We start from the raw sequence: 19,975 nt of genomic DNA on the forward strand, positions 1-19,975 counted from the left end.
CTGCGTATTTATAAAATGGTGCTTTTTTATGAATAAAAGATATGTCGATGAATTACGGTGATCTCATGCACAAATCGTACAATTCCCACACTTCACATTTAATCCAATTTTTATCGAAGCAGAGATAAAAACGTAATTTAAAATAAAAACCTAAAAATCGAGGAACTTTAAACAATTGCACAATTATAACGGAATTACTCTTTAAATTTAAACGATACAATCACCCTGCGCTAATTGTTGCTTCCTTGAATTAAACAAAAGACAATTTAACTTGGGGAGGGTTTTGAAAATTTAAGGACCATCTGGCAATTAATGGGATCAATTTTGCAATTGCGAAGATATCCGCCCAATTAATGCGGCGGAAAAAAATAAACGCGGGCTAGAACAATCGAGACGGCAAGGCCCTAGGTCAAGTCGACAGTGGGAACTAATAGGCACTGTCATTTGTGAGTTACAAGGCTTTGATGAATTTATGACTGAGAGGAACTCTAGTGCGGAATTTAAAACATAATGGACAAGTAGTTTCAATTAGAGCCAAAGGAACCAAGGATTGCCCTGAATTGAATAACATTAAATGTTTAAGCAGCAAAACATGCAAGCTGTTATGTGATAGTTACTATTTTCACTATAAAAATGAATAAATTTGACTTTGGACATAAAACAAAATTGTCAACATCATTAGTTTGTTTGAGCTTCCACAAGCCATGAAAAACAGTCCTGGATTGGACCAAAAATCCTTATAGGCAATAAAAAGTGAAGAAAGAAAGGTAGTGCAGAAAAAGGAAAATTATATATTAAAAGTAATATTCACCTACCGTTAAGAGAACATATCAAATTATGAGTTACAGCCATGATCATTCTTTAAAATCTGAACCATCTAGTACAAATATTATTATTTTTAATAAAATATAAATATGGTCTCTACATTTCTAACTAAACATAGATTTAAATGCCAATATTGCATAAATAAGATGATTAAAGTAATTTACTATAAGACCCCACAAAATGTACACTATTTGAAAAGATTAAAGTCAATAAATAGTACAAGTGATATAAAAAATAGATTTTATTTTTAAAAAATAATACAAAATTACAAAAATCATTTATCTTTTTCCAATAATTTAACACCTTCTTCGTACAAAACCCCTTTGTATACTTCATAATGATGGTTTAAAGCTTTGACCACATGTAATTTCAATGAAGTGCCGAGTACACCATTTTTGGATGGTACAGAGTAAAACACCTTCTTAACCCTGCTATGCACCAGAGCCATAGCGCACATGATACACGGTTCTCTGAAGCAGTAGGCATAGTAGTCTGTACAGAGATAAGGTCCGTCGTGACCTTTCAAAAGAGTTTCTTCAACAGTCGGATGACCCCAGGCCCCTCCGCCTTGTGAACGGGCGACATGGTCAATTGCGACCATTATAGAATGTTGCAAAGGGTGTTCGTCTAGTTTGCTCGAAGAGCTGGCTATGCACGTACCACCTTTCGGATCGACAATAACAACGCCATGACACTCTAAAGCCATCCTCATCCATTTTTCATGAACTTCCATTTCTTTCTCCGAGTAAGTGTTATTAACTAGTTTTTCAACGTATTTGTCCTCGTGGAAATTACAAGGCCATAGTTTATTTGCTTGTTCAAACTGTTTTCTTGTTTTCGGTGGTTCGGAGGCCACATCAATTTTCAAAATATCTTCATCAAGGAAGGCAATGTTGTAACCGATGTTTGTTAAAAATTCAATAGGGTCATCAATGCCATCCGCAAGGCACAGAAGGATTTCTGTCCCTCCCCTTACCCGCTTCAAATGCTGGAGATTGTAAACTGGATGAATGGCATTGAGCAGGACGATGGATTTACTCGTGTTTTTACGATCGGCTATCTTTCCTATATAAACTTGAACCTTCGGTATGTCTCTAGTGAACGTTTCGTCAAGGACGCATTCCATCCGAGGCCTCGGCGCTGGAATTTCAAACTTCATTCTCTTCGGTTCCGGCTCCTTCGACCTAGGAAGAGAGTTGTTCTGTTTTAAACAAGTACTATCTTTATAGTAAAAATTAAGATGAAGAAAAAATTTTTAACACTCACTAATTCGTGTTTCAGTAAGAGACTCCAACTTTACCACACGACAGTTCACACAACTAGTACATTTTGTTGTAAAAATATTCAAACCATCGGATGTTTCTTGCATTACATAACACTTCTTTAGAAACACATTAATAATCCAACACCGAAACTGTGAACTGTTTTATTTTTTTATATTTGTAAATGTATTGATTCATATCTTAGCATCATCATAGCAATTGTTATGAATAACTGTTTTATCATGGTTATGAGCAAAAAAATATGTACAAACTGTAACTAGGTCTATTTTTTGTATTTGTGAGAAATTGTTCAAGTTCTCACTTAAATTAATACAATGTTGCCTTAATTGTTTAATTAATAAATTATATCATCTTTATAAATTAAAACTTTTAATTCTTGGCTTTACAATCATCCATTCATTCTAGGCGATTTAACATTGTACTAAACTGGCTCTTAGATACAACAGATTTCTGCTCTACAAAGAATTTGATCATTTTAAGGCATTTTTTGTTTTAATAATAATGTAAAGTTGTCCTCTATCAATTTAAGTTGGTTCTTGAAACTTAGTTGCAAACTTATCTACCTCTGAGAGATTATTCTGCTGAGCGCTGTTCACTGTGTAATTCATGTGTGAAGTAGGACCTCTACCATTTTTTTTTGGCTATGTGTCCCATTCTTTTTGGGAACTACTAGTTTTGAGATCGCAACACTTAATTCCCCGGATTGTTCAGACCTGGTTGGTTTTGCAAAAGGTGCACTGGAGTACTGCAGAGAGCTCGTTTAATTTTTAATTTTACACTGAGAAGTGCTAATAGCTTTAATTTAATTTTGTTTACTTAATTTATTATTATTTTTGTATGTACATAATATATTCTAATGATGTACAATGTTGAAAATTCACTTTTCAGAGTCCCCAAAGATTTTCAATTGTGACTAAATTGTGGTGTGAACATAATTTATTAGTATGAATGGACGTCAATTACCAAATGGAATATCGAGTACTCTGTGCTAGAGTGAATTGTAATGAGTGAATGTATTCATTAGCGCGAAGTTGATCCCTATTTACCCTTAGGAGTATCAAGTACGCTTGGTTGGTGTGTGAATGTATTTATTAGCGTAATATCTCCATTATCCCAATGATTATCGACTATGGGTGTAATTTATCGGCGTGAATCATTATTCAACTGAATCTCAACTGGCCATCACCTCCAGCAGACTGTTAATCAATGCTTTATAAGAACTGTTTTGGTTTGAATGTGTACTATACTTCCTGGGAAATATATTTTCTTTTTATAAATAAACTTTTTTTCATTTTTCATTAATTTTCGATTAAAACTTAATTAAGTATAAATTAAAAATTCAGAAAATTATTATCTTTTACTATTAAAAATTATTAATATTACTATTAAAACTATTTTAATAAGTATAGCTTCCTGAAAGATGAAATTATGAAAATAAGCGGTACATTTCTATGAAAAATTGTTTCATTTATAGTTTAAACATTGATTACTTACAACAAGAGTAACGACAATGGACGAAAAAACAAATCTTTAGTGAATTTTTTGTTTTTTTGCACCATCTTAGTTTTAAAAAGTACAGCTTTTGTTATTTAAAATTTTTTTCGCTTGAATTTGGAATTTAAAATTGTTGAAACTCAGAGCACGAGGCAAAAGAACAGTTAGTAAATTTTCGTGAAAAAAAAGATTAATTTTTTTGGTTCGTTTCGTTTATGTAAATGGTCGCATGCATTATGTAGAATGAGAGTTAGGGTGACACAGCGACGGCAAATGTCCAGCTAGTTTCGAAAGACAAGGGGGACACTAGCATAACAGGGCAAATCGGTGGAGAAAAATTCAATTCTGTTTAGATTGTTACAAATTTCGAATATAAAGATTTAAATTAATAAAACGCATAACACAAAGAGCCAGATAATAAAAAACGGTCTTACTGCTGTCATTTAGGCCGGAAGTAGCCTATGGAGCACATTTTCGCCAAGTATTTCCGAATACGCACACGTCGGGTTAGAAAAACAAAAATAAGAAAAGACGAAGACGAACGAGGGAACTGGAAGATATCCGTTCGGAAGCTGAATTATCACTGAGAGGACAATAGTCAACTATATCAGGGCTAATTAAATGGTCGCTTCGGGTTGGAGAGGAGAGGGAACCACCGGGGGATTTCAACTCGTTAACGTTATTGACTCCTACTGGACTGCTCAGAGTTCTATCAGGCTGGAAAATTACCAATGGATTTTTCAACAGAAAATTAGGGAGCAAGTGTGGATTAAGTTCTCCCGGTCATCGAATCAGAGACGGAACCGTGGACCAATCGTGCAGTTGGATATGTCGACTAAAAAGAAAGAGGAAACACCCTCCTACATAACAAGAAATTTTTTTCTTCAATAAAGGAGGAACTTGCAGGCGCACGATTTATATACATAGATGGATCGAGGAACGCCGAGGAGGTCGGCTGTGCCGGTGCAAAACAAAATAAAGATACCCCGGCCAGCATCTGCACCTACCTCTTATTGACCACTATATACCTACTCTGAGGGAAATAGATAACCAGCCAGGTTCAAAATTTCTATTACGGATTCGCTCAGAAAGGTCTCAGCCATTCAAAACAAATTGAAAACAAAAAATGGAAAGATTTTTGAAAGCTTAAAGATATTAAAAGAGAAATAATGCGAGGTAATGTTCTTGTGGCTAATGAAGAGGCTGAGAAAGCGGGAAAAGAAGCAGCAGCAATGCCGCATGACTCGGACATCCATAGAAAAGCTGGAATAACAGGCATATCCGTTGTACTACCATGTAGGAAAAGCTAAAATCAGTTAAACCTGTCCCGGAGAAAATAAAAAAGAGAGAGAATTATTCCCACACGATTAAGGATAGGCCACACTCGCCTGACAGATGGGCACATCCTAGTTAGAAAGGTGTCCCCGAGGCGCGACTGTGGCGTATTTTTACACATATTACATGTTTTAAAAGAGTGCGCTCTACTAGCGCCGCACAGGATTAAGTGTGGCCTGTATAAGGATATGTCGAATATATTAAAGCATAACAATGATCATAAAGATAAACTTCTTGAATATCTAAAATCGATAAACGCATATAGTTACATATAATCCCTCACACGTAGATTTTATACTTTTTCTTGGTATGAATGTATTTATTTGCGTGAGTGGTTAAGTGGGATTGACGGATCTGTTGTGGAATATAGAGTACCCCGCAGACCTGCTAAAGTAGTTAGGTTAGGTGTAAAATAGGCTAATTTTACTCTCTGTGTGTGTATACGTGCGTGTTGCTATAATAATTAGTACTCATGTGTGACGTTTATTAAGGAAGAAGTTACATGTTCGACCCCACATTTCAGCAGAAGGTACATCGCCCATGAAGGATCTACTAACCTATTACACAAATGTGAAAGACAAAACGCAGAAAGGGAAAATGCAGAGTAGCGCAGAGTACTTAAAAAAAGAAAAAAAAAGAAGTAGAAAAAATTCCTGGAATTGGAGGGGTGACAAAACAATAAAACGTGGACACCAACAGCTAAATACTATATCAGTGTTAATCTGTAGATTAAATATACAGATCAATTTATAAATTACAAAATAGGCGAGAAAGACTGTTAAAGTTTCAGCTATCAACAGCCCACAATAACACCTCCCAGCTTCTCAATAAAGTGTCAACAAACACTAATAATACAATAAACACGATATAAAACATCCACATTTTTAATTTATCGAGCTAATCGGCTTTTTGGAGTTTTTATCTACCTTAGAACAACAAGGAAATGAAAAACGAAAATTTGTTTTGGGCTGGATGACCTTTTGAAATAGTCGATACATTTATTAAAAAGTCGACAAAGAAAATTTCAACCAGGGCGAGGATCAAAAATGAAATTTTCAAAATAAAACATTACGCTGACTATCTGGAATGATATCACGTTGGTTATCGTTATTTAAACAAGTGGAACTAAAATAATGCCAGTTTATCAATTATTTTTTTGGAAAGATTTTGACAAAACAAGAAAACAAGTTTTTGTTAAAAACAATAGCAACTGTAACTTAAATTGGGTTAGAGAGAAAATAATGCATCTGCCATACATTTGTAAAGCATAAATTTTACAATCATTCTATTTATATGTAAACATCCAGGTATCAAGGTATAAATTTATCCTCTAAGCCAAATGTAACAAATTAAAGTCAATGTAAGGAAACACCAATCAAGAAGTGAGAATAATACAAAGCAGAAAATTTTTTTCCCTAGAAGACAAAGAAATCTTAGCAAATGACGAACTGTAAACTTTCAATTAAAAATGAAGTCCGGTGAACTAATCTGCAGTTTTTCTACTCATAGAAAATTTAGACACTTTTCTCCAAACAAATGACCATGCAAGCACAGGAGAGAAAAGAAAAAAGAAAAATTGGTTGATACCGATCATTTTAGTCTGCCAATCATCACTGGCTGATCTGTCAGGCGAATTTCGACATTTTGTTATCTACAATGCGCCGAAATAGCGTCTGACAGACAACCCAGGGAAGATAGGCAGTTCAAAATGATCAATAACGATCAAATTTCACGTCTATAAGAAAAGTATAATTTTCCTGTTTCCTGATTTGTGCTTGGTTATAGCGTAAAAATTGTACTCATTTCATCCATGACCGAAGGTTCCAGGTTTTCGTTGACCAGACTATTTAATCATCCTGACCTAGCAGAACCAGCTTTATCAAACCAGGAAGACCTTAGATGAAGCCTAGGCTCATCACCTCGCACTTAATTAAATTTCAAACATTCTGGTATCTATGACCTGAGAAAAACCAATTCAGACATATCTACTGTGACATTTAAATAAAAAACAAATAAATCTTCAATATCGGAAAGTAAAAAGTACATTTAAATTACTTTAAATATTTCAAAACTTGGTTTGTTCAAACATTGGGCCTGTTGTAAACATTAGAGAGGTTCGTACTAAAAATTCAAATTTTCTCGCCAAATTTACAATTCAATTGATTTCTTTCGGACCGACAAATGCGATAAGTATATAATTACTATTTGTGATATCTCAAAAACTGAAATTCCACGAATCTCGTTATCCGAATCTTATCTCAGGTCGAGAGTATGACGCACAGGGCTACTTTACGGCCTTTCATTAATTTTATATAAAACAAAGAAGAAAACCCTTTTTTAAATAATATTTATTTGTATTCTGTGAATGAATTATACACCTTACAAATAGTTCTACTGGTATAAAAATCCCGGGCAAAACAATTTAATGCCAGTGCATTAGAAGCTGGCTCTCAGTTTTATCGGGTTCAGGCGAGGTCACAAGGCAATCGTCGTTTGAGACAAGGTGGTTTCGTTCCGATGGGTTGAAAGATTGGCGTGAGACATGAGGAAGCGGGAAAGGATCAGTTCTTTGACGAAGGGAATGTTAAGGTTGTGGATAGGGAAAATGGAGACAGTAAGGAGTTTGGATAATTCTTCCGAGGACTATTCACTGGAAAGCTTAGATTCGTAGGATGTTAGATGGCTTGGTGGTATCCCATAGGTTCGCTTCACGTGCTCAAATATGTGGAAGGAATGTTTTGTACAGAGTTAGTTTGTTCTTTACTGTCAGGTTTTCGGTCCTTCAAGTCTTCCTAGTTGTCCAAATGATCTATTTCTTGCCGCTTTAGTCTTGTATGAGGATTCTGCGTCAGTCTACTGTCTAAGTATAGCCCTAAGCATTTTACTTGTGTAGATGTCGGTATTTCCGTATTGTTAACGTAAAGACGTTGGAGTGGATGTTTGTTTAGCGTAAACGTAATTTGGGCACATTTGTTCAGCTTCATTTTCCACTCGTGTAGAAATGTGTGGTGATCGTTGGTGACCGTTAGACGATTCGGAGATCGTGAGATGCGGTCTGGCACATTAATCACAGATTGGTATCAAAAACAAAGAAACACAGATCGCTACCTCAACTTTACATCTCTCCATCCTCATACAATAATAAACACGGCCGAAGGGATACTTCACAGAATTATTACCCTATGCCATGAATCATTTCACCACAAGAGCATACAAACAGATCCTCCATAACAATCACTACCCTAAACACATAACAGAATAATCAACAACTACAACTCAGCACTAACACCATCTAATCGAAACGTTGGGACGATAAAGAAAATGTTTTTCTAAAACCTACGTCACACCGCATGTCACGATCTCCGAATATTCATTTCCCACGATTCTTCAATGAGCTCAAGATGTATTGGCAGTATAAATTGTATACATGATAGGACCAAGAATGCTTCCTTGTAGACTCGTTGCCACATCTCACTCCGAAGCAGCGTTCGAGTACATAGGATTTTAAGATTTGGCAAATAAAAAAAAGTGGGTGGTAGGAACAACTTTTGAAGAGAACTCCTGGGTGGCAGACCCTGTCAAAAGTTTGGGACATGTCTAGGAATGTACCTGAGCAATAAATACTCTTTGTTCTCTAAAGCAGAGGAAATAATGTCCTGAAATATTGCTGAATCTTGGAATGATGAGGACGGAAACCAAATTAGAGTGAAGGAATTATATAAATCTAGGATGGGTATTAGGCGTTTGAAGCCTTTAAAGGACTTTGGACATTACTGGAAGTTTTATGGGGTTCAGGTATGAGAGTGATCGCGGAATATTTTGAATTATACACCTTACCTTATAAAATTCAAAATGGTTGCGAAAAAGTTGGACATGGCCCCGTCGTTGGACCAGGACCATTACGCAAAGGTATACCATATACACCATATGGCATTCTGTGGGAGTTTTCGAAGTATTATAGTTGTTATAAAATCGTGTCTAAGGGATTTTTTACTTGGGGACTTGTGAATATAAAATTTTACTTCAGAAGGCTTGAAAGGTTTAAAAGCAGGATAAGTAGAAAGTAGGGTATCAAGAGCTTGGCTTGCTGCTCAGGTTCTATGATGTTTATATCAGGATGAGGAGCAAAGGTGTGTTCAAAATGGTTGCGTAAAGGTTGGACTTGGCCCCGTCGTTCCCCAGTCGTTGAACCAGGACCATTACGCAATATGATGGGGGGAATCAACTGTGTGATATTTTAATACCTTTTTTGCTAGCGAACCAGAGAGAGTTATGATATGTTGAAAAGGGATTCAAAGAATATACTCCTACGAGCTGTAGATGGACAGTTGCTTATTGCTTATCGCAAGGATGTCGAGATTGTCGTCTGGCTTTAAGAGGGATGAGAACTTGCTTAGGACATGAATGCATTTTAGGATGGAATGAGGATTGAATGCTGGATATTGTTGGTTAAATGTAGTACTGCACCTTCCGTGTCGTTGGCTGTATATTTAGGTTTAGAGAGGAATTTAAAATACCATGGAATAGTTTAAATCACCTGGGCCCTACAGAGGTTTAGTGGAATTATCTTTATTGACGAGAAAAGGGATTGACTAGAGAACAAGAAATTTCAGCACTGGATGAGGTGATGGGTCCCATGTCAGACGCCACGAAGAAATCTATGAGGTCAGGAATGTGATCAGGATCAGACGGCCTTTTGTTTGAACAGGATAAATATAGGAATAGTTTTCTGTTAAAGATATGCTTTGAAGGATGCGACCACGAGAATTTGCAACTCTGCTGCCCGATTCATTCCTCGGCTATAAATCGAAATTTAAGATGGATTTCAATTGTGAGAAGCACAGAAGGACTGATGGGGTGCTGTACACTGATGGGTGCAGAACAGAAGTGGAGGAAGATTGATATAACTTGATGGGAGTTTGCGAATGCCATGGAGTGGAAACTATATTGCAAGGGCAGTCGTGCAAGGATTAAGGAAACACCTTGAGCTCGTTCTTCTTTACAGTCACATCTATACGTTTCGTAGCCTGCCATGTAAAAAGTCCGTCCTTTAAGTGAGTGTCAGTACTTGGTTCTGCGATGTCTGTCGTTCAATAACGTTTCGTTAATTCATCGTCCGGCCGAGATTTGACGCTATACATATATTACAATTAATTAAGGTTTTTAATTGAGGTAAAAAAGTCAATGACACGAGCGGGATTCGAACCCATGATCTTCGGCTAGATACGCCGCTGCTCTACCACTTGAGCTATCGTGACCTCGATCCACTCGGAGACTAACTTCCCATCTCAACCCCACGTTTTGAATTTTCCCTCCTTGGGGGTTGAGATGGGAAGTTAGTGTCCGAGTGGATCGAGGACACGATAGCTCAAGTGGTAGAGCAGGGGCGTATCTAGCCGAAGATCGTGGGTTCGAATCCCGCTCGTGCCATTGACTTTTTTATCTCAACTAAAAACCTTAATTAATTGTAATATATTAATTGGTCAAGCGGACCGCGAAATTAGTGAATTTAGCAATACATATATTTAATAAAGTTTTAAAATGGAGGCGGAAGTAAGCGTGAAATGTGGTTTAACGGGCGAGTCGTGTACGCTAAAAACCCCATTAGCTGTTTATCAACAAAATAACCGCCGATAGTTAAGAGATGACCCCCAACCCGAATTAATTTGTTTCCAACGAGTAAGACACGAGATTGAGTTGAGGGTAAATTTAATGCAGTTTTATTCCTTTATTTAAGACCAATCAATGTACTTTTGACCTATATTTCACAAAGCAAAGTCCCGTAAGGGATCCGACTCGGCAAAATACTCAGTTACCTACTTCGAACAATACAGAAACGAAGGTTGAAAGCCATGGCTAGTTTAAATAGTTTCAACTAGCAATAATCGCATCACAGTAGAACTTCATTGATTACGATATTGCCACTGTACAAGGTTTAAATATATAGTTTAAATACAATATATGTATTATATTAAAACGAAAGACTCATAAGAAAAGAGGAGGGAGGGAGAGGATGAGGAAAGAAGAGATAGGGTAGGAGAAAGAAAAGGTGTTTCCCACAAGATAGGAAAAGGGAAAAACAAAGGAGAGGACAGGAGAGAGAGGGAGGGAGGGAGGGAGAGAGAATGAGCGAGTGAGAGAGAGAAAGAGAATGCATAACTTTAAATTGAGTACAGAATTACAAACGAATTTACGGAGAGATCGTCTCTTTTCTTCTCTTCGACTTGGTGTTTTCAATTATGTGTGAACGCTCAATTTACAAGGATTATGTGCAATTTAAATATGTGCATTTTACAAAAATCTCATTTTTAATTCGGGGCTTAAGGGGGTTTAAAACTCTTGATCCATGTCTTATAAAGCAGAGTGTTTGCCTTGAAAAAAAAAGAGTTGGTTGGCCATTCGTAAAAATACCCCTGATCCGATCGCGTAATGATATTTACATTCGTGGTTTGACAATAGAGAAAACCAAAAAGAAAAAACAAGACGAAGAACAATGCACTCATAAATTACAAACTATGGTTTAAAACAGTGCAAATAGTGACAATTTTGATTTAAAAAAAAGAAAAGTAGAATATTTGACGATGTACTCGAAAGACGACCGCGAAGGAAAACATTTAAGACATAGAAAGAAAAATATTCTTTATGTTTACATATTAAATTAAACATATAAATCGAAGTTTAAAAGTCATTTTTGTTATAAAATTAATTGTGCATTGTACTCTACCTGGTAATTATGTTTGTTTCTATGTGAATAAGCATTTCTATCTTAAGAACTGTATTTTCTAATTAACATATATCAGGTGTTCTGTCAGTTTGCATAAGTAAAACGAATTATAACTAACCCTGGTGTTTAATATGCTATTCCAATTATGCCAAACCTTATTAGTGAAGCTTCAGTGAGCGTTAATTAACCGTTGTTAGCCCATGATAACTGTTCGGTTTAGCAAAAGTTTTCACATAGTACCAGAGAAAAAAAAATCGATAAGAGAAGGTTTAATCTGTGAAATTGAGCTAATTTTCTCAACAAAGGGAAATGTGTTGAAAATAAAAAAGTACAACATTGTTAACAAGCAGAATGAATATACACCAAAGATTAAAAAGATCTAAAAGATTATTCGGTTTGTTAGACCACACCAATTAACATTTATTCGGATGAAACGCTGAACAATTAATTAGGCAGAAGAAAATTGACAAAATATTTAACCTTAAAAATGAAGCCTCCTCAGGCTAAAATGTATCCTCCATCTTATCTATTATCTCATCGCCAAGTCCTTCCTCTACGATGGTTTAAAGTGAAAATCGGCAATGAATTTTCAACCATCACGCCAATTGAAGATGTCGTTCCACAAGGAAATATACTAGGTCCGATCCTTTACACGTCCACACTGCTGACATACTAACACATCCGAACAATTCATAGCCGGACGACACCGCAATCTTATCTACACGTTACAATCTTAACCTCAGAAGCAATTCAATAAAATCTGGAGGGTGCATCGGAGGCCGCAACGGTTTAAGACGTTGACACGGCGCTCATCACTGAAAGGTAAAGGTCCCGGATTCGAATCCGGCGGCCATGCATTCCTCCCGACATACTTACAAATGGGCTTTTGCTCAAAAACACCGGCACCCTGAGGGTTGATATGATGACCTCTGCTGTTGCGAACCCTCGTAAAAAAACAAAAAATCAACCTCATTACCGACTGGTGCACTCGGTGGCGGATCGGGTTAAACATGCAAAAAAGCAACAAATAACGTTTACGCTTAAACGTCAGATCGCTAACCAGTGCACATAAACAACAACGTCCTCCATCCAACCAAATCCATTACCGTCGGCTTGGATAGAAGACGTATGGAGCCCACATAATATATTAAAAAAAACCATGAATAAAATATATGAGCTATTCAGACACCTGCTGGGACCAAAATCAACACTAAACATATATAACAAACCGCTTACAAAACACTCATCAGACCGATTTTTACGGTTCGAGAGGCTCGACCAAATCTGCCAACAAACGACTCCAACCCTTTTAATCCAAAGTTCTCCGCCGTATCCTCAACGCCCCCTTTTACGTCGGAAATCAAATGATCTATAAAGATTTTAAAATCCCATCGCGAAGGATCTGACACGAACATACTTCCTCAATTTCCGCTCTAAACTATTCGTTCACCTAACCAAAACTGTCCACTAAGTTCCACCCTTGTAGTCATCCACGCCGTCAAACGACGATGGCTTCGTCCTCCTCCTATCTCAACCCTCCCAACTAAACAAAAGTTCCAACACTGGCTAGTTTCTCTCCCCACTGCCTCCTGGTTTGACAGATCTGTCAGATTTGTATATAATTATCTATATTGTTTTTCAAATGTATATTTATTTCGTAGAGATAGCAATAAATAAAAAAAATATAAAAAAAATTATTGTGCTGCAATTAGTTTTTATCGTGTGATTGTTAAATTGGTGTGTTTCATCGAAACTTATTGATAATTTTGCTCTTTTTGGCGGTTTTACAAAAAGTTAACATAAGTCATGTTTTCAATTTCTTCATATTTTTATTTCCAGTCTGCAAACATACAAGGATTTTTTTTAGCATATTTTAAAAATATAAGTACTGCCTTTTTAGTTTTCTTTTTCTTATTTTTGCGGAAAAACAACTCCAGCTACTACTCATTATTAAATCCACCTTCTTATACATCTATATTTATCACTCAATCACTCTCTCGTCTCTTGTTAACACGTTATCGAATCTACAACTAAATACAGTTGGAATTTTGGAACAAACTTGACTAATGTGACGAGTCTAGTGCTCTTGTTAAATTAAAATTTTTCATTTGTCTTGATATTTTATGAAATATGTTATTATATGGATAATTTTAAAATCTTTTTTAAACTTAGATATTTCGAGGAGATAAGGGGATAGAGGGTAAACATTTAATATTTGAATACTTTTGTCTTTTATCTCTCTCTCTCTCTCTCTGTGTGTTTGTATGTATGTCTCTCTCTCTCTCTCTGTTTGTCTGCCTCTCTGTCTGTCTGTCTCTCTCTCTCCCTCTTTCTCTGTCTGTCTGTCTGTCTCTCTCCCTCTTTCTCTGTCTGTCTCTCTCACTCTTTCTCTGTCTGTCTCTCTCACTCTCTCTCTCTCTCTCATTCATTCTTCCTTCCTTTCTTTCCGTTTATGTTCTCTCTCACTTTCTCTATTTATCTGTTCCTACTTTGTTGTTATTTCTCTTGGTTAATTAATATTTCTCTGTATCTCAGTTTTCTGTTTGTAACTGGTTTTCTAAATTTTTATGTATTTGTCTCCACTCACATGGCTTTCCCCTCACTATGGCTTTACCCTCACAATATTTTCTATCGTTCTTCACACATCCCTCACAATCACTCTCACTCACTCTCCCGACCACTCCTTCTCTCTTCTACTCTCTCGCTCTTTCTCTTTGTCTAAAGTAAACAGTACTTGAAAAATGGTGTGACCTGATGAAAACAGCTCCGATCAATGAAAAAAAAATTATATATATTTTAAGGCGAAGGCGTAACAAATTTTGGTGTATTACTGATTGTTCAAAAAACGATGATTCAATTTGATCTGAATAGAGCACATTCTTATCCGAAGGAACCAAGTCGTGGGCAGTGCACAAATTTGCACAGCAATTCAACCATTTTCCTTGTATTTAATTAAATCTAAAAAACATTATCGACGAGTTGAACATTCCTTTCAAGACTTATGCCTTCTGGCTGTAATTTATTAAAATGTAATTGGTAAAAATAATGTTGCGTTAAAGCTACATTGTTTGACGAGGTAAGTTGATATATAAGGGTTTATTAGTCACACAAGTGCACTTTTAGGGCAAAAAAAGGTGCTTAAATATTGTTGTCGGTTGATTTTAACACTTGCTCCCTACTGTGCGTTACTAATTTATGTTAAAGACACATTGAGGGCGTCTTGTACAATTAAATGAAACGCCGATTGTAAAAAAACGAACAAGGACCACAAACGAGTACGGAATAGATGTAAACAAGTGTTGCCAAGTTGGACTCTTTAATTCCATGGGGTTAATTGTCATAAGTCAAATCGTGGAGTGGGACGAAATTACAGCTAGCGTCCGTCGGAAAGAAATTGGGCGAATTTAACTTAGACTCGTTAGACTTTTTTTTAGAGTTGCAAGTCGTAAAATTTAAGATAAAGAGTCAAAACAGATTTTCCTCCGTTGCACCACGAAATGGGTACATATTACGTAATTGTCCTTTCTCCCCTACCGAATATAGATAAAAGTACTATCACAACATCAAAGTACATGTCATCGATGATCAGGAGATTGAAACAGATTTAAAGCACTTGCAAACAAAAATACAAAAGATTCAATCTTAACATCGATATGTAAACGTGTTTCCATTGGGATTATAATTTGAAAAAGTCAAAGGTCCTGAAAAAAATTAATACCTCATGATATTACTAACGCTATGTAATAACAATACTAACGAAGTTTAACATGTTTGAGAGAAATTAAAAAAAAGAGAGTGAGAGGGGAGGGGTGAAAGAAGGAATACGAGAGGAAGAGAAAACAGACAGAGAGATGGAGAGAGAGAGAGAGAGAGAGAGAGAGAGAGAGAGAGAGAGAAAGAGAGGAAGGGGGAGAGAGAAAACATATAGTCAAGGGAAGAAGAAAGTTTAGAAAAGAAGGAAGGAAGAAAGGAAGGAAGGAAGCAAGAAAGAAAAAATTAAAAAGGAAGGAAGCAAGAAAGAAAAAATTAAAATTAAGAAGAAGAATTAAGAAGAGGAAAGGGATGGATGGATGGATGGAGGGAGGGTGAGTGAGTGAGTGAGTGAGTGAGTGAGTGAGAGAGGAGGGAGAGAGAGAGAGAGAGAGAGAGAGAGAGAGAGAGAGAGAGAGAGAGAGGAAGGGGGAGAGAGAAAACATATAGTCAAGGGAAGAAGAAGGTTTAGAAAAGAAGGAAGGAAGCAAGAAAGAAAAAATTAAAGCTTGTTCGATTTATTTTAAAGAATGTTGGACGGTGTTATCAGTTATTTGTACCTTTTTTTCTTAGTTAATAAAGTTCTTAGTTTAATAAACGTATATGATTACATTGATAATTATCTCCCTTTCCACAATTGTAAAGATTAATCTTTGTTTTGAAAATACAATTTACAGCAGTTAACAAACTGCTGACCGTGGCCTGATTGATTACAGTTCCTAACATCCTAAGAAAAGGTACATTAGGAAAGTCGTTTTACCAGGAGGTTAACGATTTTTTTTTTATTATTGAATATCACAACTACTCAGTTGCTGTGGGAAATAAGTATAATATAATTACTGTAGAAACATCACAGGCCTTTTCATCTTAGTGTAGGATTTAACGGAATTTTGAGGGATGGGAGCTGTTGGATGAATGGAGTGAGTGACAGGGAGGTCTTTGTTGAAAGGTATCTGGCCAGGACGACTGTGGATAGTGTCAATGACTAAAGTTTGGCCAAGTCGCAAAGTTCCAATCGAAAAGTCCAAATAGATTTTACTAAAGTGCTGTAAACAAGTTGATTTACCAGTGCCATATTTGATCTTTTATCAAGTCGCTTTGAAAGGGCATTGCATCGTCTTTTAACTCGCGTCTGGGGATTCCAGGTTAGTCGATTGACCAGGTACAGCCCTAGATATCGCACCTGTTGGATACAAGTTTCTTTGTATCATTGCTCGGTTAGGTTAAGATGTTGCTGGAGGTTAATGGAGGAATTGACAACATTTGTTTGACAGTTGACTGATTTGCCATCAGCAGTAAAAAAGGTCAAGATATATGTCAGCTTTATATCTGCTAAAGGACAGGATATAGAACGCTACCTTGAGGTGGTCCAACAAGGTTATTATGTAATATGTAACAGGATTGGTGTTTTTGAGCTATGACAGCAGCCAGGGTGGTGAGTATCATGCTGAACAGTACTACCTCATATATTGAGCGGAGTATCCGGAAACCAAATTGGAGATCAGGGTTATATTCTAAGAATCTATGATACACCTTTTTCCTAAGGCATGAATGTAATGTGTTGGGGTAGATAATCCCCAATTTGAAAAAAAAAAAAAAAAAAAAAAAAAAAAAAAAAAAAACTTTTCTCCATTGTGTCTTTTATAAGTCTATTTTGGGACCTCCAATGATTATATCCGTACCTTTGAACGTGCACTTAGTCCTACAAGACTAAGGACTTTCCTCGGTACTTCCCTTGGTGTGTTGATCTCTTTGCCTTACCAAAGTGCCATCAGTTCCTAATTCAAACCAGTCCTAACCATTGCTGACCTAATTTCTGCGTACTCGTCCAGGTCTACTGTGAAACATCCTATGATTATGACCATACCGTTAAATGTGCGATTTTCCTTACAAAACTAAGCACTTCTTGCATCTTCGCGCACTTCTGCCGAAGTAGCTGTACCTTGTACAGACTAATGCCTCACATTCACAAAAAATATGTGCCCATGTCTCTAGTTTTTGTTGATACCATCGGCATGTTTCTGTCTCCGTTCTGCCATCTTCTTAAGGTTGTAGAAAAGAGATAGCCAGTATACATGCCTATAATTCTACTCAAATCTGGCCAATTTAGACATTCCCAGACTGTTTGGAGCTAAAATTCGCATTTTTGCCAAAATAGCTGCCTGACTCTCCGAAAATTTGTACATCAGTACATCTTTCATTTTTTTCTTTATTCTCTGTGCGCAATGTAGGATTACGTACACCTAAGCTTGGACGATAATAGGAGCTGGTCCAAGGGGTGTTTTGCTTGAGACCCCTACAATTACTACCAAACCCTATTAGAGCCGCTTCAACCTGGGATTGCCTTTTTCCCAAGTTCTCTGCTATCCATGACCAGTTGGAAGGGTCTGTCATAGTTGAGTTTCCTCTCATTTTGCAGGTACCGTTATAGTCATCTAATTTATTTTAATTCTCTCTAGAATTTTGTGGTGGCGTCTACTTAGCTCTAGTTTTAATTCCTTGTATCTCAGGAGTCTCTTGCATTTGGCACTCTCCAAAGTCACTTTTTGTAAATAAATGGGAGATCGAACGCGGTTTTCATCGCATTGTGGGACTATGATCTACCTAATTATACAGTGTTTTTGGCCACCCAACAAGAGCTCCATAACAGGGGTATGACAGCAGTGTATAAACAATACGACAACCTGGGATTTATTCCCAAATTTTTCCTGTATAATCTCTGGCCAATGCTTACCCGTACCTTGGTCTTATGTAGTATGTTGCCTACGTCTCCACCTATGACTTTGGTCAAAGATATATCTAGGCACTTAATTTCTTTGGAGAAATTTAACGCTTCGTCTTTTACAGTGGATGCTTTTGGGTTTAGCTTCTTTTCTTCTTGTAAACTTTTTATTATTATTTTTATTTATTTATTTTTTTAAACGAGGGTATTTCAACCACGAGGTTTATACGGTGATGAGCGCCATGTCAACGTTCAAACCATTGCGGCCAGAATCGATATTTAAACCCGTTTTCACATACATTCTTTTTCAAACATTAGAGTGTTTTGCATCTGATTCGATAGAGTTTCGTCAAAATTTACAGTTTTAGTATAAGTCACTTCAGGATTTTTCCTAACATAGGCATTAAATTAATGGATCAGTACAAAGTTAGATATGTTGGTTTTTGTTTTGTTTGGGTTTCCAGGACACAGGTAAATAATTAATTAAATTTGTAAGTTATGACGATTCTTTTCCCCGTAAATGTTTGAGAATGTTAGAATGACATCAAAACACGAATCATTCCTGGGTTTGACGTCGTATTACGTACCAAATGTCTGACGGAGAGAAGGCCAAGATACACAGAAATACAAGCAATCCGTTCAAATAGTAAAGAATATAGTTAAAGCAGGAAAGAATTTTTTTTAAATGTGTTGTATTTTTAGATTTTGTTAAGGATAAACTGCATACCCTTATTTTAAAGTCAAGTTGAGAATTGTGCAACCACTAAAAACTTGATTTTATTATACTTTTTACTTAGTATCAACATCACAAAGTATAGCACTGCCGTGTGAATAATAGAATAAGTTAACCAAGAGCCTGAAGAGCGATTTAAAAATTTGACGTTTTAATCTAAACTAATATGTAGCCTGGATGGTACTTACGTTTCGTCATTAGTTGCCATGATTCGAGAAAACGTTTCTGCACGAGATCAAGAAGAATAAATTAAGTTGGATCCCATCAGCGTTGATCAAGTCAAAATCCCTCTCCCAATTCAAGTTACTACCTGAAAAAAATTAATAATCGGATAAGAAGGATTTGTAATGCATATTTTGCATGAAGAATATGAATAGAATATAAAATCAAAAAAATACAAAAGAGGAAAGATAAAATTTTGAAAGATCAGGACGTTGCAAGATTGAACTTCTTTTATAGAGATTATCAAATTAAAGTTCTGTCAAGTCCTGAAGCACTGCCGGTGAAGTACAATCACCAATCAAATTTCAATATTAAAACGGGTACTGATTAAAAAAGAACCTTTTCTGTTTTTCTTTGGATAATTTATACTTCCGCTTTCCTGCATAAGTCAGGTAGGGCTGAAAACAATTACAGATTTACAGAATTGACGTAAAGAGTCATTTTACGAACAGTTGCTAAGTGGAAACAACAAATAGACAAACAGTATCGATTTAGTCTTATGAGAGAAAGACGTCCATCCAAGAAAATAAAAAACAAAATGGCCCGTGTCACAAGAACGTATAGATGAGGATGACAGTTGTAAAATACATCGAGCTAGTTCCTGCCACAAATTTCAGTCATTTGACAAAATTACAAATTTGACAAATTTCCTTAAATGAGGACAGGAAAAAAGCCAAAGCTCAAATATTGGTTCGTTTTGAAAATTACATAAATTATTACGTGCGTAGTATAAAATGCGGAGAATTTTTTAAATTTTCTTAGCCACCTCTCAGGAAATACGGTACAACGACCTGGCTAATCTTACACGCTAAGATATGATAATTATTGTTAAACACATAGCTATTATCCAGCATTTAAGTGTTATAACATGTTTACTGTATGTTGAA

The 19,975-nt window shown here is 36.2% G+C and overlaps 2 protein-coding genes and 1 pseudogene across 5 annotated transcripts in view; all 3 read right to left on the reverse strand.

Annotated features, from left to right (window-relative positions):
• LOC106661164 (transcription factor CP2) overlaps positions 1-19,175 on the reverse strand; it is a 45,740-nt gene extending 26,565 nt beyond the window's left edge. For 2 of the 4 annotated variants that reach the window (XM_024228038.1, XM_014384406.2), the window contains exon 1: positions 4,037-4,195. The gene's annotated coding sequence lies outside the window, so the exon portion shown is untranslated. Of the gene's footprint in view, positions 1-4,036; positions 4,196-12,141; positions 12,321-19,054 lie in introns of those variants that run through there. The other 2 variants (XM_014384413.2, XM_014384422.2) reach the window with 2 other exon arrangements.
• Positions 1,049-3,367, reverse strand: LOC106670876 (probable inactive tRNA-specific adenosine deaminase-like protein 3). The gene is made up of 2 exons (XM_014401895.2): positions 2,092-3,367; positions 1,049-2,009 (listed from the first exon to the last, which is right to left on the reverse strand). The coding sequence occupies exon 2, from the start codon at positions 1,982-1,984 to the stop codon at positions 1,100-1,102; it is 885 nt and encodes a 294-aa protein (XP_014257381.1). The 5' UTR covers positions 1,985-2,009; positions 2,092-3,367; the 3' UTR covers positions 1,049-1,099.
• On the reverse strand, positions 10,747-10,873 carry LOC112127315 (annotated as a pseudogene).
• Positions 19,176-19,975: the final 800 nt, after the last annotated feature.

This window comes from Cimex lectularius, unplaced genomic scaffold (genome assembly GCF_000648675.2).
Source record: "Cimex lectularius strain Harlan isolate CLEC.00 unplaced genomic scaffold, Clec_2.1 scaffold215, whole genome shotgun sequence".
NCBI lineage: Eukaryota > Metazoa > Arthropoda > Insecta > Hemiptera > Cimicidae > Cimex > Cimex lectularius.